At 49.7% G+C, this 13,223-nt stretch overlaps 1 protein-coding gene across 7 annotated transcripts in view; it reads left to right on the top strand.

The window, feature by feature from the left end:
• SLC4A11 (solute carrier family 4 member 11) overlaps positions 1 to 13,223 on the top strand; it is a 253,541-nt gene that overhangs the window by 228,724 nt on the left and 11,594 nt on the right. For all 7 annotated transcript variants that reach the window (XM_081207015.1, XM_081207014.1, XM_081207019.1 and 4 more), the window contains exons 17-18: positions 1,524 to 1,697; positions 10,845 to 11,040. In XM_081207015.1, coding sequence (XP_081063141.1) covers positions 1,524 to 1,697; positions 10,845 to 11,040 — 370 coding nt within the window. The remainder of the gene's footprint in view (positions 1 to 1,523; positions 1,698 to 10,844; positions 11,041 to 13,223) is intronic.

Below are 13,223 nucleotides of genomic sequence, written 5' to 3'. Positions count from 1 at the left end.
TTCATTCATTCATTCATTCCACTTCTGTCCCACAGTTCCTTCAAGTTACTCAAGGTGGAGTACATGCTTTCCCCTTCCCAATTAATCTCCATAACCACCCTGTGGGGTAGATTAGGCTGAGAGACAGGGTCTGACCCCCAAGGCCACCCAGTGGGCTTCCTGACAAAGGGTGGATTTGAACCCTAGTCTTCCAAGCTGTAGCCTGACACTCGGACATGGAGGAAGAAAAAGTGGTAGTTGGACTCCAACTCCCATTAGCCACAGCCAACATGGCCAAGAGTCAAGGATGTTGGGTATTGTAGTCCAACAAAATCTGGAGGGCATCAGGCTGGCTAGCCCTGCTCTAACCACTGCACCACCCTCCCTCTTACCAATATTCCCTGCCTCTAGCCTTTCCCAGTCTCTCCTTTAATGATGTGGGTTTCCCCCCCCTAAATGTAAATAGATGCAGCCTTCAGACTCAAACCCTGACAGTGTTTTGTCTTGGCATTATAAGCAACCAGGCAATCCTTTCTGACTTGTGGTCTGGGCTTTGTGTTAAAAGAGATGTTTGGGGCAATATTATTAAATGCGAACAAGCTCAGAGGTCATTGTGGGCCCAATGCAGACGAGGCCAAGAGCAAGTTTAGCTCAGTAGGTAGAGCATGAGGCTCTTAATCTCAGGGTTGTGGGTTTGAGCCCCATATGGGGCAAAAGTTTCCTAAATTGCAGAGGGTTGGAGTAGACTGTTCCTCGTGTTCCTTTCCAACTCATTGATTTTTTATTATTATTATTATTATTATTATTATTATTATTATTATTATTATTATTAGTGTATACTGCCCTATACCCATAGATATCATGGTGGTTCACAAGATAAAATTACAACATAAAACACAAAATACATAATAAAAATAAGAACAGAAACAAACCATTAATCTCCACTTCCACAACACATTTAAAAGGGCATTAGATGTCAATCAGCCAAAGGCCTGGTGGAAGAGGAACTTCTTTGCCTGGCGCATAAAGTTGTATAATGAAGGCGGCGCCATGCGAACTTCCCTGGGGAGAGCATTCCACAAACGGGGCCACTGCAGAGAAGGCCCTGTTCTCGTGTTGCCACCCTCCGGCCTTCTCGAGGAAGAGGAGGCACACGAAGGAGGATCTCAGAAGATGATCTCAGGTTCTCGGTAGGTTCACATGGAAAGAGGCGGTCCTTGACGTATTGCGGTCCTGAGCCACTTAAGTCTATATAGGTGAAAACCAGCACTTTGAAGTGGGCCCGGAAACTAATAGGCAGCCAGTGCAATTGGGCCAGGATCGGTGTAAGATGCTCTAACCGTTTTGCCCCAGTGAGCAAGCTGGCCATTATGGTTTTCTGTGATTCTCTTAAGTCTCTTGTTTCCCAAGTGCATAATGCTCTGTGTGACCCAAGAGGCTTGCTGTGCATTGGGGGGGGGGGGTAATGTTCTGACTTGGGTCTATTTGCTGCCACCTCCTGGCTAGCATGCATTTACAACTGTACTAACAAGAGTTTATTTCAGGTTAGTGAAGGGAACAGCTTATCACTGGGACCTCCTCCTTGTGGCTCTGATCAACATAGGGCTCTCCATCTTTGGGCTGCCGTGGATCCACGCTGCATTCCCCCACTCGCCGATGCACGTCCGAGCCCTGGCCTACGTGGAGGAGAGGGTGGAGAACGGGCACATCTACGAGACGTAAGTCGGGGTTAACATTTGTTTGTTTGTTTGGAGGCCAGGGCAATCAACAGCGTGTGAAATATAAGATGAAGGTAAAGGGACCCCTGACCATTAGGTCCAGTCGTGCCTGACTCTGGGGTTGCGGCGCTCATCTCGCTTTATTGGCCGAGGGAGCCGGAGTACAGCTTCCGGGTCATGTGGCCAGCATGACTAAGCCGCTTCTGGCGAACCAGAGCAGCGCACGGAAACGCCGTTTACCTTCCCGCCGGAGCGGTACCTATTTATCTACTTGCACTTTGATGTGCTTTTGAACTGCTAGGTTGGCAGGAGCAGGGACCGAGCAACGGGAGCTCACCCCGTCGCCGGGATTCGAACCGCCGACCTTCTGATCGGCAAGCCCTAGGTGCTGTGCTTTAGACTACAGCGCCACCTGCTTCCCATAATGAATTATAATCAGTGCTTTTTTCTGGGGGGACACAGAGGGACGCGCACCCCTAAACATTTTGCGTTGCCCCAACTGACCAACGGACAAAGTGACATGTCAGCTGTCTCCGCAGTAGAAGCGTGGACTGGAGCTCCATCGTTCTCCCCATTGGTGCCCGGGGAGGGGAGTCTGGGGCACCCACAGTGGAGGCGACAGAATTCGCCGCCTCCTCTTGCCAGGCTGGAGCCAGCCGGTGAGCGCTCGCCCCTCCTTGCTCAAGCTGTACCCGCTGTCGCCGGGGGCCTTCCAGTCCTCTCAGTGCCACCGCCGCCTTGAGTCCCTCATCCAGGAGTTGGGAGGGAGGAAGAGGGGGAGGGGGAGCAGCAAAATGAAAGTATTGTAATGATAAAAAATAAAAGCAGCCTGCTGGATCGGACCTCCGGCTCATCTAGTCCAGAGTCCTGTTCTCACTGTGGCCAAGCAGATGCAGCAAGCCGGATCTGAGCAAAAGATCCCTCTCCCTTCCTGCTGTTTCCAGCAACTGGTATTTAGAAGCATTTCTGCCTTTGACTGCAGAGTCAGAGCAGAGCTGTCTGGGCTGGTAGCCATTGTCTTTCAAAGGCATCTAAGCTGGTGGGCAACTGGAGGAGGGAGAATCTCAGGATCGCCCTCTGTGCCCATGATCAGATGAAATCTTTTAATTTTATTTTAAGAAATGCTGTGGCCGCGAGAGGGCGCCTTGCAGTTAGGAACATCTATGTTGGATGCATAGTCTGTTCGTTTTGGTTGGCTGTAAAGAGGGATTCAGCAGGAAGACTGTGCCGATCAATGGCTATAAAAGTGAGCCTCCGGGTTCAGAGGCAGTCTGGGCCACTGATTTCCTTGAACCTCCACTTGTGGACTTCCCTGAGGAATCTGAGATACTACAGCTGTGATCTGATCTAGCAGGGTACTTTGGGAATAGTAGTAGTAGTAGTAGTAGTAGTAATAAATTTAATAATTTATACCCTGCCTATCTGGATAGGTTTCCCCAGCCACTCTGGGCGGCCCCCAACAGAACATTAAAAACACAATAAACCATCAAACATTAAAAACTTCCCTAAACAGGGGCTGCCTTCAGATGTCTTCTAGAAGTCAGATAGTTGTTTATTTCCTTAACATCTGGTGGGAGGGCGTTCCACAGGGCAGGCACCACCACCCAGAAGGCCCTCTGCCTGGTTCCCTGTAACCTCACTAATCTCAGTGAGGGAACCGCCAGAAGGCCCTCGGAGCTGGACCTCAGTGTCCGGGCAGAACGATGGGGTTGGAGACGCTCCTTCAGGTATAGCCCTCTGGAATTACAGTGGTACCTCAGGTTACATACACTTCAGGTTACCGACTCCGCTAACCCAGAAATAGTGCTTCAGGTTAAGAACTTTGCTTCAGGATGAGAACAGAAATCATGCAGCAGCGGCACGGCAGCAGCAGGATGCCCCATTAGCTAAAATGGTGCTTCAGGTTAAGAACAGTTTCAGGTTAAGTACGGACCTCTGGAACAAATTAAGTACTTAACCTGAGGTACCACTGTAGTGGGTCTGTTTTCTCAAGGGCAGAAGCAGGGCTAGAGGGCCTGGGCTGGGAGTCCTGTCGCTCTGCATATTGTCGAACTGCCAACCCCCAGCCAGTATGGCCCAGTGTCCACGGTAGGAAGGTAGGAAGCTCCCTTATTTACCAACCATCTCAGTATGGTCCTCACCGACTTTCAGTGGTTCTGCAGGGGTCTCTCCCAGCCAGCGGTGTGCAGTCAGTGAACTGGGGGACTAGGCTAATCCCCTAAAGAAAGAGTTTGGATTTGGATTTGATATCCCGCTTTATCACTACCCTAAGGAGTCTCCTTTCCCTTCCTCCCCCACAACAAACACTCTGTGAGGTGAGTGGGGCTGAGAGACTTCAGAGAAGTGTGACTAGCCCAAAGTCACCCAGCAGCTGCATGTGGAGGAGCAGGGAATCGAACCCGGTTCACCAGATTACGAGTCCACTGCTCTTAACCACTACACCACACTGGCTCCCTTCCCTCTTGGCGCCTCCTTCCCAAAGCCTGGGAAGCTTTTGCCCAGTTTAGGGAGGGAGGAGGTGCGATGCTCATGCACACAGTGTCCAGACGTCCTGGCACCTCTGCCCCTAACTGTTCCCCTATGAAAAATTTCACTGCACCCCACTGCTCCAAGATTGAGCTCGGGGTCTTCTGAATGCAAAGCAGATGCTCTCGCTGGATAGGAGTGGGGGAAGAAACGAGATTCAATTCTCATTTAAAGGTGAACTTCCTGAACCTGCAGCATCTGAAAATTCACAAACCGAAACAGACCCATCTTTTGACATTCTCGCTTCCCTGAATTTTGCAGTGTGATTCACCAACCTAGTCTTGTGTGAAAACCCATGGGCCAGGGTAAAGCATGCATAAGAATGCCTACGTTATCAAAATTTTTGCTGCACGTGGGGGAATTTGTTTTGCAAACGAATGTGTGTTAGGATAAGTTTGCATGAAAGGCTGATGAATTTTCTCAGGGACTTGAAGCAGACAAACTAAATGGTTGTGGAAATGTGGAGAGCTGAGCTTAATAAGAGAAAAAGACATTGAGGTTGACAGATTTGATCACCCATAAAAAGCAGAGAGATCACCTTGCCAACAAAGGTTCGTATAGTCAAAGCTATGGTTTTCCCAGTAGTGATGTATGGAAGTGAGAGCTGGACCATAAAGAAGGCTGATCGCCGAAGAATGGATGCTTTTGAATTATGGTGCTGGAGGAGACTCTTGAGAGTCCCATGGACTGCAAGAAGATCAAACCGATCCATTTTGAAGGAGATCAGCCCTGAGTGCTCACTGGAAGGACAGATCGTGAAGCTGAGGCTCCAATACTCTGGCCACCTCATGAAAAGAGAAGACTCCCTAGAAAAGACCCTGATGTTGGGAAAGATGGAGGGCACAAGGAGAAGGGGACGGCAGAGGATGAGATGGTGGGACAATGTTCTCGAAGCTGCTAACATGAGTTTGACCAAACTGCGGGAGACAGTAGAAGACAGGAGTGCCTGGCGTGCTCTGGTCCATGGGGTCACGAAGAGTCAGACACGACTAAACAACAACAACCCCTGAGCCACAGCCCTTTCCCCTTTGATAATGAGAGTCATTGTCCTGCAATATCTCAGAGGCCACAGCTGTCCCCATTCCTGCTGTCTAAGCACTGGGGACAGCTTTGCTGACCCAGAGTAAGCCTGTCTTTGCACACTCAGCCCTGCCCAAGAATTATAGAATTGTGGAGTTGGAAAGGACCCCAAGGGCGAACCCCTTGCAATGCAGAAATCTCGGCTAAAGCGTCCATGACAAATGGCCCTCCAGCCTCTGCTTAAAAACCTCCAAGGAAGGAGAGTTCACCACCTTCCAAGGGGGTCCATTCCACTGTCGAACAGATCTTGCTATCAGAAAGTTCTTCCTGAGCTTTAGTCGGAATCTCCTTTCTTGTAACTTGGAGCCGTTGGTTGGAGTCCTACCCTCCGGAGCAGGAGCAGGTAGCGGAAGGGCAGCGTAATTAAAACTCGTTTAAACATTGTGCTCCAGAAACAGCCTTGCGCCCGTTCTGCTCCTGTGGGATGGTTGTGGCTTCGTAGCACAGCATGGAGGTTGTGTGCTGTGTCTCTGTACAGCAAACCGTGTCTTTGGACCCGCGTGAACCCAAGGATGCAGACATGGGTGGAAAACAATTCCATCTGCCACTAAACATCCTGTTTCCACACCGGTGCGCTTTAGAAGAAGGTTTGTCATGATGCCTGTAGCTGGCGGGTATTACGATACCTCCTGGGCACTTGGAGCATATTTTCCAGATTCTGCTCCCTCTCCCCCAGCCCGCCCCCCGGAAGTTTCTGCTAGGAATGTGGAATCGTAGCAAATGTATTCATATGTGTCAGGGAACGGACATCAGAGCGAGAGGTGAAAGGGAGGCTCACAGATGATGCTGGCGAAGGACCCAGCAGCAGGGGGAGAAATAGCTCAGTGGAGGGGGAAGCTAATCAGCGCAACACCAGGGATAAAGGGGGGCAGACGGGGGAAATGGAGAGAGGGCTCCAGGACTCTTCACTGGACATCAGTGAGGAGAGCCCAGGTCCTCCGCTGCCCACGCCCTCCCTGCGCAGAAGACTCCTGTGCAGTGAGAGGAGGAGGAGACTGGGTGTCAAACAACTTTTATGTTGGAAGAGGTTCAAGAAACGCCCACTGACGGATTCTGCCAGCGACTGAGGCAGCCGCGATGAGCAAGGGCTGTGCAGTCAGAAAGGTTTAACAAGGCAAATTAGCCTAGAGAGGTACCAGTTTACGCACGAGTAACTCATAGCCATTACAATATGTTTAGGATCCAGGTACATATTGAAAATCAGGCCTGTTCTGCTTGTGTGTGGGGGAATCCTGTAGGCTCAGATTATAGGTGCAAAACAAAATAAAACCATTATACCTGCGTGGCAAAAGCCCTTCGCTCCCCAGCCTCCCCCCTACTCCCTTCTGCTGGCTTAACCTTAAGCCCCCGAACAAGTTTTCAAATGTGCTCAATCTTGGACTGAAGTAAGCATTCAGGGACTGAGTGATCTGCAGCTGCTCCACAAGTCACCGATATCTCCTCTGATGGCAGCCTTTCTTGTCTGAATGTGACGCAGAATGCGAGAGGCTGTGGTAGTAGAGGGGGGCTATGGAATCATCCACAATTCCGCTTGTCCTGCCACTTTCCGCTGGGGAAACCCGCTGTTCGCTGCAAACGTCGATCAGGTTTTCTCCGGATTTCTGTTTCCCCCGATTTAGCACCAAAGAGCAGGTTTTCTGGGGAAAGCAGTAGGGCAAAGGGGAAACCGCATGGACCCATGCCTTGAAAGTGTGGGGAAGCGCTTGGAGCTGTGCTTTCTAGGCATAGGGCAAGCGGGACTATGGGGGAGCCCTGTCTTATGCTACCATTTCAACAAGGTAATGTCACTCTCCATCTCAGATTTTGATGAAACTTGGTGTACACTCTTCCCTTGTGGTTGAAAGAACCCCCGTTAAATTTCCCTCCTCTATCTCCAACAGTTTTGATTTTATAACACTTCCAAGTTTCATTAAGTATCTTGTGCGGAGGGTCTCAAGAGGGACAGACAACGCAGATTTAACGAAACATCAAAGTGCTATAAAATTAAAACCATTTGAGATAGAGGGGGGGAATTCAAGGGTGTTTCTTTCAACCATAAGGGAAGGGTATACACCAAGTTTCATCAAAATCTGAGACAGAGAGTGACAAAACCCTTGTTTTTTGCGTCATAATTATAATAAATAATAATAATAATTTATTATTTATAACCCACCCATCTGGTAGTTTGGTAGTTATTTTTCTCTTTGACATCTGGTGGGAGGGCGTTCCAAAGGGCCCTCCCACCAGATGCCACTACCAAGAAGGCCCTCTGCCTGGTTCCCTGTAACTTGGCTTCTTGCAGCGAGGGAACCACCAGAAGGCCCTTGGCACTGGACCTCAGTGTCCGGGTAGAACAATGGAGGTGAGGACACTCCTTCAGATATACTGGACTGAGGCAGTTTAGGGCTTTAAAGGTCAGCACCAACACTTTGAATTGTGCTCGGAAACGTACTGGGAGCCAGTGTAGGTCTTTCAGGACCGGTGTTATATGGTCTCGGCGGCCGCCCCCAGTCACCAGTCTAGCTGCCGCATTCTGGATTAGTTGTAGTTTCCGGGTCACTTCCACCTTCACCTGGATTAGTTGTAGTTCCGGGTCACCCCACATAGAGTGCATTGCAGTAGTCCAAGCGAGAGATAATTAGACTGTCTGGCGAGACAGTCTGTGGACAGGGAGGGTCTCATCCTGTGTACCAGATGGGGCTGGTAAACAGCTGCCCTGGACACAGAATGGACCTGCAACTCCATGGACAGCTGTGAGTCCAGAATGACTCTCAGGCTGCGCACCTGGTCCTTCAGGGGCACAGTTACCCCATTCAGGACCAGGGAGTCCTCCACACCTGCCCGCCTCCTGTCCCCCCAAAACAGTACTTCTGTCTTGTCAGGATTCAACCTCAATCTGTTAGCCGCCATCCATCCTCCAACCGTTAATTTGATGTGGAACGACCCTTGCACCACTCAACCCCAGGGATCCCTTATTAAGGGGTCTGTGGCTGAGACCCTGGCAAAGACCTGCCTGAGATACTGCAGGTCTGTATGTGATACCCTCTGCTGATGCTGCTTAAAAACTCACGACGTTCTCCCTGGCTGAAAACATGCTCTATAAATATAAACGTCTTGCCCATTTTGCCGCTGGCCGGACCCAGAGTTTGCAAGAGGGATGCTTGGTGCATGTGAGCTCACTAAATTCAAAAAAGGTTGCCCCGCTACTTGCCATTTGATCTTGGGAGTTTTGCCGATGTTATCTCCCGTAATCCACATCAAGGCTGAAGTTCCTAATCCCCCCATAGAAATTACACATTGCGCAGCTTCATTTGGCGCTATAAACAGGATTATCCTTGAAGTTCATCAGAACGCCTGGCCCCCTCAAGGTGATGGGTTTTCTGTTTCTGCTGAGATGCCCTTCGATTTTTTCTCCGCTTTCCTTTGGTTATTTGGGTGCCACGAAAACGAAGGAAATCAATGCCCTCCTCTGAGATCTGATAGTTGCTGCTTGGAGAGGATCAAAAGGTAGGAAAGGGGGATTTGAACCGTTCGAAGAGATTTTGTGTAGCGTGCTGCAAAGCCTAAATTAGTTTCAAGCTCTGAATGTGGGAACGAGAATAAGAGAATCGCTGGAGCTGTGTGTGCTCATTGCTAAAGAAAACACATGAATTGTGCGTCTGGAGAAGCAGGGTCTCTGGCCCGTATAAATTATGCACTTTCAACAAATCCTGACACTTGCTAGCCACACATCCCTGAATACCAGAAAGCCCATTTAACTTTGGAGGTTTCTTCAGACGTTGCACAAATAAGAAGTCTGCATTTTCCATCGATAAGGACTAGAAACTTGATTTTTAAAAAAATTCAAGGTATTTTCAGGGTGCTGATTTTTTCCCCCTTACTGCAACTCCAGATCCCAACCTTGCACAGAACCCTTCAATTTCCATAGAATTATGGGTGAACATAGAAAGCTTCGTTGACGCCTTTTCAGACCCCTGGTTTCTCTATTCTCTATTGTTTCTACTTCCTTTGGCCTTGCAGAATTCCAGGTCAGGGACTACGTCCTGCCCCTGAGACATGGCACATCCAAGGCGCTCACTATATAGCAAAACAAAAAGTAGGTCAGTGCCCCAGGTGTGGTCCAGAATCCCGACTCTAGTATGATGCGTGGGACTCGTTCACACATGCATGCAGACTGCTTGCTTCTTCTGTTTACCCAAGGGCTCAGCTGCTTGCAGGTGAATCAACGGGAGATAGCTCAGTGAGCTAGAGTGCGGTGCTGATAACGCCAGGGTTGCAGGTTCGATTCCCGTATGGGACAGCTGCAGATTCCCGCATTGCAGCGGGTTGGACTAGATGATACTCCGGGTCCCTTCCAACTCTACAGTTCTGATTCTATGGCTCCTACTAAGTACCAATTGCAGCCGGAACAGCAGGAGCGATGCAACATTCAGTCTGCGGTGGTTGATCTTTGATGGCTCCTCCTCTCATGTAAATCATCTCTCGGCACCCAGCCATCAAGTGTGCCCGGGTTCTTTGTGGTTCTTTGCTGATATTTAATTTTACTGTTCACTATTAGATTCTAATGGACCGTTGAGTTTTGCTTTATTTGATACAAGTTGTTTATTTTAAAGTTTTTGTGACTTTTTTGTATTGGATCAGATTGTAATTATTAACGTTTGACATTTTATTATGTTTTTATATGTGTCAGAAGCCGCCCAGAGTGGCTGGGGCGACCCAGCCATACCCAGCCAGATGGGCGGGGTATAAATTAAAAAAGAATACAGTGGTACTTTGGTTTTCGAACGTAATCCGTTCTGGAAGACCGTTTGACTTACGAAACGTTCGAAAACCGAGGAGCAAGGGGAAATCTGCAAACTCAGGGCAAGTCGTTCGACTTCCAAGGTGTGTTTGAAAACGGAAGCATTCCGGGTTTTCGGCATTTGAAAACTAAAACGTTCGACTTCCAAAATGTTCGAAAACCGAGGTACCACTGTATTATTATTATTTTTACTACTACTACTACTACAGTCATACCTCGGGTTACATACACTTCAGGTTACATACACTTCAGGTTACAGACTCCGCTAGCCCAGAAATATTACCTCGGGTTAAGAACTTTACTTCAGGATGAGAACAGAAATCGTTCTCCGGCGGCGCAGCGGCAGCGGGAGGCCCCATTAGCTAAAGTGGTGCCTCAGGTTAAGAACAGTTTCAGGTTAAGAACGGACCTCCGGAAAGAATTAAGTACGTAACCAGAGGTACTACTGTACAGACGCTTCAGGTTGTGTTTTTTCAGGTTACGGACCCGCCAAAACCCGGAAGGGGTTACTTCTGGGTTTCGGGTTCGCACATGCGCAGAAGCGCTAAATTGCACATGCGCAGAAGCACCGAATTGCAACCCATGTGTGCGTAGATGTGCCGCTGCAGGTTGCAAACGTGCCTCCTGCACTGATCCTGTTCGCAACCCGAGCGTCCACTGTACTATTATTTGCTCTCTCAAACGCTTGCACGCATCCTTGCAGGGTGGGCTATCTCGCTGCTCAGTAACACACCCTGCTTCTGTCCTTCCCCCCCGGCCAGGATCGTGAGCGTGAAGGAGACCCGGCTGACCACCCTGGTAGCCAACTTCCTGGTGGGCCTCTCCCTGCTTCTCCTGCCTTTCCCGCTACAACTGATCCCGAAGCCCGTCCTCTACGGCCTGTTCCTCTACATCGCCCTGACCTCCATCGACGGGAACCAGCTCTTTGAGAGAGTCGCCCTCCTGCTGAAAGAGCAGGTAAGCGCACCGGGGGGGGCAGCACCGACTTTGCAAGCTTTGCAGGATAAGGAGCTGAGGCCCCGGTGGACCTGCACGCCTCTGTTTCCTGAGGAAGCTCATAATCACGAGTTGATTGCCGCAACTTGAAAAACACGGCCGTTAAAAAGCCTCTGATTGCTTTTTATGATCTCCCTCAGCTCCTGCCACCACCGCTGCCGCCTCACGCCCTGTTTGTTGTCTTGGCTCCGCTCCGGCAGCAAAAAACCCTACGGGCGAAATGCCGCTGGGACAGTTGCCAGCAAGAACATCCCAGTCATCCGGTCCGGGGGGGAGGGAAACAGCAACTTTCACCTCCTGGCACCAGAAGCGGCCTTGGTCTTGCCCTCTGCTTGTGCAGCGGCATAGCAGCCACTGTTTAGCCTTTTCGGAAAAAAGGGGCCCCTCCCACACTGCGCAGTCGCAGCGGCAGGGGCACCGTTTCCACAGCGAGCGAGACCCTCTCCGCTGGGGCAAGGCACCGACTCGGATTGAGTGGGCTTCCCCCCGCCCCCCCCAAAATGCTGAGCCAAAATCCAATGGGAAATGGCTTTTAGCAAGGCTCTCGCTTGCAGTTGCATGTGGTTAGCCCCTGTTAATGCCACCGTCTTGTGGAGGAAGGAGAGGTCAGGCCTAAGGCTAAGGTGTATTGACGTGGTTGACTGTTTCAGGTGGAACGTTTTTCTTGCAAGTGCGTCAGCTGGGAAGCTTTCCAAAATGCTTCCCTGCACCACCAATGCACATGTGTATGCTCTCTGCAGAAAAAAATATTATTATTATTATTATTATTATTATTATTATTATTATTATTATGAACCTACCCAGACTCTATGTTCACCCTCTGAGTCCCTTCTTCATGTGCCTCCTCCACGAGAGGTCCAGAGGGTGACATCACAAGAACGGGGCCTTTTCTGCAGTGGCTCCCCATCATGCGATGCTCTCCCCAGAGAGGCTCGCCTGCCACCTTCATTATACACCATTAGTTGCCAGGTGAAAATGTTCCTCTTTAACCAGCCCTTTGGTTAATTGACATCCAATGCCCTTTCAATATGTGTATGGGAATGGTGGTTATTGGGTTGCTTTCATTTTTATTTTAATTATGTATTTTGTGGTTTTATATTGTGATTTGATCCTGTGAACCGCCCCGAGACCTTCAGGTATAGGGCTGTCTAACAACAACAACAACAACTTTATTAAACTTACAGTGGTGCCCCACAAGACGAATGCCTCGCAAGACGGAAAACTCGCTAGATGAAAGAGTTTTCCGTTTTGGAGGTGCTTCGCAAAACGAATTTCCTATGGGCTTGCTTCGCAAGACGACAGTGTCTTGCGAGTTCCTGCTGGTTTTTTTCCCTTCCCCCCCTTTTTTCTAAGCCGCTAAGCCGCTTATCAGCTGATCCGATCAGCAGATAAGCTGCTAATAGCGCTAATCCGCTAATCCGTCAATGGGCTTGCTTCACAGAACGGATTCTTTTCGTCTTGCGAGGCACCACTGTATTAGGAGCTCGAAGCAACTTTGAACATCAAATAAATAGCACATACATTAAAACCAACATAAAACGAAGCAGAGAAAAACCCAAAGCACATTTGTATTTTTAAAAGGCAGGATCAAAACATCCCACCCACTGAAGGAGGCCGCAGATAATTACCCTTCAGCCTGGCAGTCCGTCTGCAGCTAGGGGATTTTTTGCTTTCATCTCCCCTTCTCCTTTCTGTTTTCTAACGCAGGAAGGTTAACCAGTGCCCTGTTTGTGTTCCCCTGAGGCTTTTTTTGTGCCGCACAATTTCTGTGCTTCTGATTGCAACCTTTGGCACTGGGTTGTGTACCGCTCCCTCCCAGCAGAAACAGAAGGGTGCTTGTACGGCACAGCCGTGAGCTAGGGGCACAGCGATGCGGGTGTCACAAGCCTCCTGGGTTTGGGCCTCCCGATCTCCTAATGGTTCCACGCCCTCTTGAACGCCCTCTTCCATGTCCCCTCCAGCTTTCCTTGATGGTGCTTGTTGACCGCAGGACTCGTGCCTGTATTTAGCTGTTGTCGGAGTTGACTTCCCATGTTGGGCTGGTGTCCAAAGCGTCCCTGCCACAGGAAAAGACAGTCCCAGCATGCTTTGGGGGGGCATTGAAAAATCCACAGGCAGTGCCCTGATCAGAAAGCACTCGGTAG

Source organism: Podarcis bocagei (genome assembly GCF_964188305.1).
Source record: "Podarcis bocagei genome assembly, chromosome: 9".
NCBI classification, from domain to species: domain Eukaryota; kingdom Metazoa; phylum Chordata; class Lepidosauria; order Squamata; family Lacertidae; genus Podarcis; species Podarcis bocagei.
Note: the sequence above shows the minus strand (reverse complement) of the source record. Positions and strands in the feature narration are given on the sequence as shown.